This window comes from Gastrolobium bilobum, unplaced genomic scaffold (genome assembly GCF_033153095.1).
Source record: "Gastrolobium bilobum isolate Gb01-03AN ecotype WA unplaced genomic scaffold, APGP_CSIRO_Gbil_v1 utg19213, whole genome shotgun sequence".
Classification (NCBI taxonomy): Eukaryota; Viridiplantae; Streptophyta; class Magnoliopsida; order Fabales; family Fabaceae; genus Gastrolobium; species Gastrolobium bilobum.
The window spans coordinates 523,693-535,208 of record NW_026898822.1 but is presented as its reverse complement, the minus strand read 5'-3'; the positions used below and the strand labels follow the sequence as shown (position 1 = coordinate 535,208).

At 41.4% G+C, this 11,516-nt stretch overlaps 1 protein-coding gene across 1 annotated transcript; it reads right to left on the bottom strand.

Moving 5' to 3' along the window:
• Positions 1-1,453: 1,453 nt before the first annotated feature.
• LOC133284395 (non-specific lipid-transfer protein 2-like) lies at positions 1,454-1,759 on the bottom strand. Its single transcript, XM_061481395.1, has one exon. The coding sequence runs from the start codon at positions 1,757-1,759 to the stop codon at positions 1,454-1,456; it is 306 nt and encodes a 101-aa protein (XP_061337379.1).
• Positions 1,760-11,516: the final 9,757 nt, after the last annotated feature.

The window sequence follows — 11,516 nt, the reverse complement described above, 5'->3', positions numbered from 1 at the left end:
ATCTCTCTTTCCACAAATTTTGTCTCTATATGTATCATACATCTTGCAACATTATATTTCCCAATATTTATTGCTGAAATATAAAGGACATAATTATATTCCGCGTTACAACATAAATGAGCAGAGCCACCCCTCCCGAACCAAACCAAAAAATAAATGCGAAATAGTAATTTATCAACCTATCCCAATTTTGTATAAAAAAAGTTTATCATATCAACTGTTATCGTCCTTTGTGATTCTGTTGGATTTCAACGGAATTAATTAAATAATCAATGAATCGGTTAAGAAATTAAAAAAAATGAATTTACAGTACTAGAAAACTATAAAACTAGAATTTTTCATTTTTCATTTAAATTATTCATTAATATTTTTAAATAAAAATTAATTGGTATTAATAAAATTTAAAAGAATTTTTTCTCCCCCACACATCCTCCTCCTCGTTATCATTATCAACGCCGCACTCAATGCTTTGAAATTTTGAATATATTGAACGCTATGGGATGTTTGGTTGAAGAGAAATTTGTATGAATAATAGGAAAATGAGATTATTAGGGAAATGGTTGGGAAGTGAGTTTGATAAGAAAATGTAAAAAAAGTAATTTGGTAAGAAAAAATTTTATCGGGAAAATTAGGTAACTTTTGTAAAGTCTATGTTTGGCTTTTGATAAAATATAGATAAGAAAAAATATACTTTTACTAAAATAACCTTGACTTTAAAAAAAGGCTGAATCAGCCTTGCTATCCTTTACCCCTAATCATTTCCCAACGGACATAGAAGAAACATGTGTGTTGGCTGATTGTAAACAGTGGTTTACCTCGGTTTACAAAAAAAATAACTTACAAAAAGTCTTTCTAAACAGTGCAGAAACTTATCTTTCCAAGACAAAGTTGAAAAAGCAATGCAAATGGATAGACGGTGATTTTGTGTTAATCTGCTGAACCAAACATTAACTTTCTGGAAACCTTACTTCATTTGCATAGGAAAATTTTGAAAAGTCGTAAACCAAACACCACCTAGAAGAATTGTATGGCTTGACGAACCAATGAATTGTTGACTCATTCATCACGTACGTACGACTCACGCAATTGTTTGCAAAGATAAAATCATGAAGCTCAATTTAAATGCAAGAACTCATAAACTGCTAATTAATTTACTCATTTTATTTCTTCAACATCTCATTCAAACTTGTTCAAGCTAATGCCACTCTTGAACAACATCATTTTCTTATTAGGTATTGATAATCATTATTCCTAGCTATAACATAATTATAATGGAGGTAATGTTATTTCCTATAGATATATACATAAAAATGTGTGTGATTCATATTTTTCTTTCTTTCTTCTCTTCACATGATTTCACACACTTTTATGTATGTATAGGAGATAAAATTTATCTCATACGATATGAGAAATATTATTCCAATATAAATAATATATAACATAAGAAGTGAAATTAACAAGTAGGGAAGGGAATCCCACAAGAACTACCGACCCTTATGGCACCAGGGGATTTCACATATTGCCTCAGGCTTGGGTTTTTGAGGTAACCACAAAGGCATGGCCTTTGTTCCCTCACTTTCTGACAACATGTGCTTGATGGTGGTGAAGATGAAGTGATTGCCCCTAAGCATGGGCTCAACTCCACAGGGCTGCATGTCACTGCCTCTGTTATCGGAATCACCTCCATCACAAGCAGTGTCATCACCACTATTGCACACACAGCAACACCAGAGGCAGTCCTCACCTTCTTCTTCTTCATCCTCTCTTTCTCACTCACTGCTTATGTTTTTATTTATTAATTTGCTAGTGATTTTGGATTTGCTTTGCTATGAACTCAAAACTATGTAAGCCTTAGTTTTTATATATAAGGGGGTGTACAAATTAAGGTCCCACTTTTACAGAGTGGCTGATGCACTGAATTATTTGTTCAGCATTTACATTTGACAATAACACGCGTGTTGTGTTTACACGGCATTGTGCACCATCGCTCAATTCCATTGTAGAAAGGTTAAGTCTAAACGCACAATATTGTGGACCCTGTGTGCTCCTATCATCATTAGATGTCATTCTTTCTTTTTAAAGAGAAGCCGTGAAAGACGGACGAAAATGTTACAATGACATTGCTTGGAATTTACCTGAATTTGTGGAGTTGGGAAAACTTTCTGATAAACAAAAGTCCTTTTTGAGATGAAACGTGAATATTGTGTATAGGCACATTTTTTTAGTTTTACCCATGCCGGCTTAAATTATTAGAAAGTGAGAGGCAACGACTAACGAAAACTCTCATACCATGATAAACACGCATCTCAACCCAACAACTCAAGTTATCCAATGATGGATCTTCAATAATTTTATATTATATCTCTTTAACGCACTCTCTCACACATAAAAGCTCTTTGAAAACATAAATATTATGCAGATTTTTTTATTTTATTTTTTTTGTGCTGACTTAATCCACTAGAAAGTGAGAGATAGTTAGGAGGGTAATCCTTGTTGAGATATTCAAGTGTGATGAGTCCCATATTGGTTGGTAATGAGCTAAGTGAAGAGTATATAAGTAGAAATGACCCATAAACCCAATGCCTTAAGGTTTTGGGTTGAGACATGGTGTCGGATCCACTTGCTACGGTTGGTGTAGCCTTAGCTCATTGGTGGTGGCCCCCGCCACGGGCTTCCCTTAGACCCGCTTGACATTGGAGTTTGAGGGAACGAATTTCCCAACAGTGGTATCAGAGCCCGAGTTCGACGGGTTCTGAGGGAGACGAGATGGAGACCAGTGGCATAACTCATGATGGAGATATGTTTAAGTTGACCGCAGACAACTTCACTTATTGGAGACCAATGATGGAAGATCATCTCTACTGCAAAGATCTGCATGAGCCCATTATCCTTGATGAGAGACCGGCAGGCAAAACAGATAAGGAGTGGGAGATCCTGAGTCGGAAGGCGGTAGCCACGATCAGGAAATATATTGATAAAAGCCTCTTTGAGCACGTGTCCGAATTCACGAACGCGTATGAGTTGTGAACGAAATTAGAGTCCATGATTCAGAAGAAAACTCCCAGGAACAAAGAACACCTGGTTCGCCGACTTGTTAAGCTTGAATACAAGGACGGCATGAGCATGATTGAACACCTGAACACCTTCAAAGGTATTGTGAATCAGTTGTCAAAGGCTGATATGAAAATTGATGAAGAATTGCAAGCATTGCTGCTGTTGAGCTCGCTGCCAGAAAGCTGGGATACTCTGGTGGTGACCCTGAATAACTCGACTCCATATGGAAAATTGAAGATGGATGTCGTGACAGACAGCCTCCTGGGCGAAGAATCCAGGAGAAGAGAACGAGGTATTTCGAGTACGTCTGAGGCCAACGTTGCTGAGAACAAAGGGAAATCCGACTCCCGCGGTAGAAGCAAAAGCCGAGGTAGAGGTCGTGACAGACGAGACAAGTGCAGAGGTCGGTCAAAGCCGAAATATGAGTTGAAGTGCTTTTACTGTGGAAAGACAGGCCATAAGAAGCCAGACTGCTGGACCCTGCAGAATGATGAGAAGAACGACTCTGTGAAGCCGGATCAGATTGTTCCCAAGAAGAGGGAAGACAAGAGCACCACTGCGGTGGCTGCCAACCCTGATGCCGATATATTCCTCCTTGATGAGGATAATTATTTGAATGTTGCATATGATGACTGCACCTGGATTGTTGACTCTGGTGCCTCATTCCACGTTACTCCACACAAAGGTTTTTTCTCCTCTTATCGAGGTGGTGATTTTGGAGTCGTGCAGATGGGAAATCAAGTGACCAGCAAGATTGTTGGTGTCAGTGATGTAACTCTGACCACAGATGTCGGATGCCGACTTGTGTTGAAAGATGTAAGGCATGTTCCTGACATGCGTTTGAACCTAATCTCGGTAGGCAAACTTGATGATGCCGGGTTAGTGAACTACTTCGGTAGTATTAGATGGAAGCTGGCCAAGGGAAACTTGGTCATGGCCCGAGGTAAGAAGGAAGGCTCCTTGTACGTGATGCAAGGAAAGATCAATGGCGGAGAAGTCAATTCTGTCCGAGATGAACCTAGCTTGGAGCTATGGCACAAGCGCCTCGGCCACATGAGCGAGAAAGGGCTCCAGATCCTGAACAAGAAAGGATTACTGACCGGGTTGAAAGGCCAAGCGTTGGAGAGTTGCACACATTGCCTAGCTGGAAAGCAGCACCGGGTTTCCTTTGTGAGACCGGATCAACCAAGAAGACGAAGGAATATTCTTGACCTCGTCCATACTGATGTTTGCTCCATGTCGGAGAAATCTCTTGGAGGAGCTCAGTACTTTGTTTCATTTATTGATGATCATTCCCGCAAAGTGTGGGTATATTTGTTGAAGACTAAAGACCAGGTACTCCAATCCTTTAAAGAATTCCATGCGATGGTTGAAAGGGAGACTGGCAAGAAATTGAAGGTGGTCCGATCTGACAATGGTGGTGAGTATTGCGGCCCATTTGATGCATATTGCAGAGCGGCCGGGATCCGACTGGAGAAGACGGCCCCCAAGACTCCACAGTTAAATGGACTGGCTGAGAGGATGAACAGAACAATTGAAGAGAAGGTATGAAGCATGATATCCAATGCCGGGTTACCAAAATCATTCTGGGGAGAAGTCGTTAAAACTGCTGTTGACTTGATCAACCTCTCACCATCACGGCCACTTGAAGGAGAAATTCCAGAAGAAGTCTGGACAGGTCGGAAAGCGGCCTACAATCAACTGAAAGTGTTTGGATGCCGAGCTTTCGTGCATATCACTAAAGATGAAAGGGCCAAACTTGATGCAAAGACTAAAGAATGCATTTATCTTGGTTCGCCGAGATGTGAGTTCGGGTTCCGACTTTGGGATCCAATCAATAAGAAGATTATGAGAAGTCGAGATGTGATCTTTCATGAGCATGAGAACATTCATGATATCTCGAAGCCCAAAGTCCGGGTTACTGTCAGACGTGAAGAACCCATCCCTCCTGTCCGAGCTGAAGCAGGGGGAGAAAATCAAGAAAACGAAGAAATTGATGATCAGCAACAAGCTGAAGATGACCAAGACACTGAGGTTCGAGTTGATGATGAGATCCGGGATGAAAATGATGAACCGGGTTCTCAAGCTGAAGAACAGCCGAGATATCCAACTCGAGAAAGAAGACCCTCTACAAGGTACCCATCTGATGAGTACACCGTTGTTGCTGAAGACGGTGAGCCTCAGTGTTATGATGAGGCTGTAACGAGCTCAGAGAAAGAAGAATGGAAAAAGGCAATGCAGGACGAGATGAAGTCTCTGCACGAGAATCAGACTTATGAGCTGACCGAGTTGCCAAAAGGAAGAAGAGTTTTGAAAAATAAATGGGTTTACAAGATTAAGAATGAAGAGAACGGGCAAAAGCCGAGATACAAAGCCCGGATTGTAGTGAAAGGCTGCAATCAGAAGAAAGGAGTTGATTTTGAGGAGATTTTTTCTCCTGTGGTGAAAATGACCTCGGTCCGAATCGTGTTAGCCATGGCAGCTTCAATGGACCTCGAGGTAGAACAAATGGACGTGAAGACGACATTTCTTCACGGTGACTTAGAAGAAGAAATATATATGGAGCAACCAGAAGGATTCCAAGCTCCAGACCAAGAAGACTTGGTATGTCGGTTGAGGAAGAGCCTCTATGACTTGAAGCAAGCACCTCGGCAGTGGTACAAGAAGTTTGAATCATTCATGACTGATCATAAGTTTGAGAAGACTGAAGCCGACCACTGCGTATTTGTGAAGAGGTATGAGGCAGGAGATTTTTTTGATTTTGTTGTTATATGTTGACGACATGCTTATTGTAGGGAAAGATAAATCGAGGATAGACGCCCTGAAAAAGGCGTTGAGCTCGTCCTTCGCAATGAAGGACCTCGACCCTGCAAAGCAGATTCTCGGAATAAAGATTATCCGAGATAGACAGAAGAAGCTACTATGGCTGAGTCAAGAGAAATATATTGAGAAGATTCTGAAGAGATTCAGCATGGACAAAGCCAAAACATTGAGCACCCCCCTAGCCGGACACATAAAGCTGAACCAAAAGCAATGTCCGAGATCTGATGATGACAAAGATGAGATGATGAAGGTCCCTTACCAATCCGCCGTCGGAAGCTTGATGTATGCAATGGTTTGCACTAGACCCGACTTGGCGTATGCTGTTGGAATGGTAAGCCGGTATTTGTCAAACCCCGGCAAAGAGCACTGGGAAGCAGTGAAGTGGATCTTCAAGTACCTTCGAGGTACGACCGACTTATGTCTCCGATTTGGAGAAGGCAAAGCCGAGTTGCAAGGCTACTCGGATTCTGATTTAGGGGGAGACGCCGACTCGAGGAAGTCGACTACAGGATATTTGATGAGATTTGCCGGAGGAGCTGTCTCTTGGCAATCAAGACTTCAGAAATGTGTTGCACTATCTACAACTGAGGCTGAGTACATTGCCGCTACTGAGGCAAGCAAAGAGATGCTGTGGATGAAGAAGTTCCTCATGGAACTCGGCCATGATCAAGACAAGTACGAGCTGGGTTGTGACAATCAAAGCGCTATCCATCTTGCGAAGAATTCAACCTATCACTCCCGCACTAAGCATATTGATGTGAGGTATCACTGGATCCGGGATATGGTGGAAGGTGGTGAGCTCGAACTCGTCAAGGTGCACACTGACCAAAATTGGTCCGACATGATGACGAAGCCGGTTCCAACAAGAAAATTTGAAGACTGCTGTGAAGGAGCCGGGTTGATACTGAAGCCGACGCATTGAAGTCGGAGGGGGAGATTTGTTGGGCTTCCTCCTTCAATGCTAAGCCCAAGCCCATTTGAGGGGTTTCCTAAAAACCCTAACCCTAATTTCCACCTCCTCTATATATACTCATTGTTGTGGGTGGAGGCTAGGTTAGATTTGAAATGTCAGATTTGAGAGAACAAATTTGAAAGGAAAATTATTTGATTGTTTGAGTAAAGCTTTATGCTTTGCATTTGAGAGATCTCTAGAGAGAGATTGAGTGAAACATCTCTAGGGTAGTTTGATTATCACCATTGTTGGAGAGGTTGAGTTAACCACCACATTGGTGTATTTGATTATTTGTAACTATTATTTTCATAGTGGATTTTTGATTTGGACTAGGTCCCGTGAGTTTTTACTTCTTCATTCAAGAAGGTTTTCCCACGTTAAATCTGGTTGTGTTCTTCTTCTCTCTCCTGTTTTCGTTTTGATTTTTCCGCTGCGCTGCCTGACCTGGTGAAGTTCAGGCTGAGGTATTGCCGAGATCCGAGATCAGGATCTTGTTGATTGACTTCCGCACAAAGGCCCCTGAGCCGAGCTTGAGGGAACCGAGTTTTCCCAACAGTGGTATCAGAGCCGGATTGGGCTCGAGCTAGCCTAGTGATTGGCTAGGAGGCGGGTCGAGTACTTTACGCTTCGGGTACTCGGTTGAGGGGGAGCATGCCAATGGTGGGTTTCACACTTGAGGGGGAGATTGTTGAGATATTCAAGTGTGATGAGTCCCACATTGGTTGGTAATGAGCTAAGTGAAGAGTATATAAGTGAAAGGACCCATGAACCCAATGCCTTAAGGTTTTGGGTTGAGACATGGTGTCGGATCCACTTGCTACGGTTGGTGTAGCCTTAGCTCATTGGTGGTGGCCCCCGCCACGGGCTTCCCCTGGACCCGCTTGACATTGGAGTTTGAGGGAACGAATTTCCCAACAATCCTGTGATCAGAGAAACTCTAATACCATAACAAATAATCATCTCATCTAAAAACTCAAACTATTACGTAAAGATCTATCAATAATTTTTATATTATATCTCCTGTTCTGGATAGCCCACTCACTTGGGCCCAACCGTTAGGCCAAGCCTAAAGAGCCCTCTTTTAGAAGGCAACTTAGGGTTCCCCCTCTTCCCCATGCACACCAACTGCCCCTGCACAAAGGCAAGGGTTCAGCATGCCTAGCCTGAAAAGGCTAGGCTGGCTAGGTGGACCAGGTCCAGCTCTAAATACCCCCTCTCACATTGAGGGGAGGGGCTTCTTCTTCTCCACTCAGCCTCTACGGCTGTGACCATGGAGAGCCACCTTAGCCACTTCCACACCCCCCCCTTTATGCACCATGGGAAGCTCCACTAGTGCTTGGTCTCTACCATTGCCACTATAGACACCCCCTATATTAACATACTTCACCCTCATGGTTCGAACCTCAACTCTTGTGAATGGAAAACATTTTGTGGCCAGCTCTTTACCGCTTTGTGTGCTGACCCGAGGCGAGGGATTAGTCTCATGGCTATCGGCTGTGGGGATATCCGGATGTAATCCAAAAAAAAAAAAAAAAGCTACGAGACAATATTAGTGGCGGGCCCCTCACTTCATCAGAGCTTGAATGCTTAAAGTGTAGACTTAAAAGCTGACTAAGAAAAAAGCTACATGGACCTATGTGGGCGACTTCAAAGAAATAAGCAAAAGGCACAGTTCACATGTGCAGCGTACTCACTCAAGGGTCAAGTTGCAAATTACAAAGACCAACCGGGAGATCATTAATTCATCCCGCCCAACTGGATGATCAACATTCCTCAACAAATTAAAAGTTATTCAACCAACACTTGCATGCCAAGTGTTCAATGACACTCACTTGGTCAGGTTTTACTTTCAACAATAACATCTTGCCATATATATGATTCTTTTTGTTCATTCTATATCTTCTCATTTGATTATAAATTTCATATGAGCTGCCTAATAATCAACGGACACGAAGTCCGTTTGCAATTTTCTGCCCTCACACTATACTGGAAGCATATGTCAAGTTTGAATTTTCTTCTTCTATTTTAAATTTTCCTTTTCATTTGAGGAATTATAAGCAAATTTAACAAGCTACAATCAAAGTCTGCAACGCCGGACCCGCCAAGGAATTTAAAGCATAGTTTGAAGTTTAGAGGTGATTCACGTGAACAAAAATATCGGAAGCCGCGCATAGGAAAGCAATTCCACAGTGTATATGTCAATACAAAGCTGAAGGAAAAATTAGGTGAAATGCTAGTGGAGCCCACGCAACCAAGCTAAAGAAAGAAATTGATAAGCAAATGTAGGCTCTTTCACCCATTAGGGGTTTTAATTTCTTTAATTTATCAATTTAGTATTGAGGTATTTACGAACGGGGTCATTTAGTGACGTGAGGGGGACCCAGCGTCACTGAGTGCCGCTATCATCCCCTCCCGTCACTCTCACTTTTTTTATTTTTTTTTTTACTTTTTTCTATTGAGTGCCGCCCCCCCTCCCCTGGGGCACTCATAGAATTGTGCCAAGTGGCACAATCTGGTTATTCCTATTACCGTAAAACTTCGGAAGACCATAACTTTTGACTCGGGTATCCAAATCAGATGATTTTTTTTTGATTTCACATAACTTTTCGAGATCTACGCAATGACATTTCATTTGACATATTTTATCTTCCATTAATATAGTTCAAATGTGCAACACTAATTACACTTTTTTACAGATTTGAATTATGTTTGTGAGAGATAAAATATGTAAAATGAGATGTCATTGCGTAGATCTCGGAAAGTTATGTGAAATCAAAACAAAAATCATCTGATTTGGATACCCAAGTCAAAAGTTATGGCTTTCTGAAGTTTTACGGTAATAGGAGTAACCAGATTGTGCCACTTGGCACAATTCTGTGAGTGCCCCAGGGGAGAGGGGGCGGCACTCAATAGAAAAAAGTAAAAAAAAAATAAAAAAAGTGAGAGTGACGCGAGGGGATGGTAGCGGCACTCAGTGACGCTGGGTTCCCCTCGCGTCACTAAATGACCCCAATTCATAAATACCTTCCACCAAATACCAAATTCATAAATTAACATCACAAAAACCTCCATCGGTCAAAGAGCCAGCAAATGTATAGTGAGCTGGTGTTACTTTCTCGCCTTGAAGTCCGCGCAAAGCAAATGGACAGACCAAAAATCCATCATCACCATGGACGAAGATTCTCATCAATATATATATATTAAATACGTAAGTTTCCAAAACTTATACATCAAGTACATTGCTTGACAGGAAGTCATCAAATTTACATGTCTGAAGATTCTTATCAAAAGTTACGTAACTTGACAGTAAGTTAGCAAATTTACATATGCGAAGTTTCTTATCGCATTGGTTTATTTATTTTTATATTAAGTACATTGCTTAATATACTAATACTTTGTAGGAGTCACACCAAGCTGCTATATAAGTGAAGTTCGGGATGGTTCTCACCTCCGTTAATTATTTATGAAGGCTGGGATGGTTCTTACCTCCAGTAATTATATATGAAGGGCGGGACGATTCTCACCCCCGGTAATTAAGAAGGTCGGGACGGTTCTCACCCCCGGTACACTATGAAGGCCGGGACGGTTCTCACCTCTGGTATACTATGAAGGCCGGAACGGTTCTCACCCCCGGTACACTATGAAAGGCCGGGATGGTTCTCACTCCCGATACACTATGAAGGCCGGGATGGTTCTCACCCTCAGTTAATAAAGTCCGAGATGTGCTACCCCTCGACAAAAGTCCTAGATGGCCGGCGCCTGGCCAACGTCCCATCTAGGCACATTTTTATCGTCATTTATACACAACTATACTAGTTGTTGCAGGATTTAAATTGGAGAAACTAGATATCAAAGACCCAAGTCACTAGGCATTATTTATTATACACTCATATCGCTAGCAAGTTTTATTTCTGAAGAAGGGAGCATACATATTTATCATCTATGAAGACTCTCAGTCTCTTTCTCTCTTGGAACACATTATCTCCAGAGACTTTCATCTATTACATTATTGTCACCAGCGATATTTATTCCTGAAGAATGGAGCGTATATATTTATCGTCAGGATCTTCATTACCTTTCTCTTTTGGAATGCATTATACTCTCCAGAAGCTTTTACCTACAACATTATTTGTCACCAGCGAGATTTATTTCTGAAAAAAGGAGCACATATATTTATCATCAGGATCTTCATCATATCTCTCTCTTGGAAAAATTATCCTCTATGAAGCTTTCATCTACAATATTATTTTATTATTATCATACGGTCAAGACATCTTTATTTCAGCTGCTAAAGTCTCAAGGCTGCTTGATTTCACAAGGGCGTTATTTATCATACATCATATCATCAACGAGTTTTATTGCTGAAGAAGGGAAATTTCTGAAGAATGGAGTATATTTATTTATCATGAGAATCATCACTCTCTATTTTGGAACACATCATCCTCTCCAGAAGATCTCATCTACTACTTTATTTATCTCACGAAGTTCGGATCTACAATCCTGTCGACTTTATTTTATTAGATCATCAAGACATTCTTATTCCAGTTGTCAACATCTTCAGGCTATTTGATTCAATATGAGCTCGCCAGCTTACGCTTACAATTAAATTATTACTACTTCAACAACATCGGGAGACCTTCCTCAATAACAAGACGCATCTTCGATGACAACAAAGTTCAGCACAATT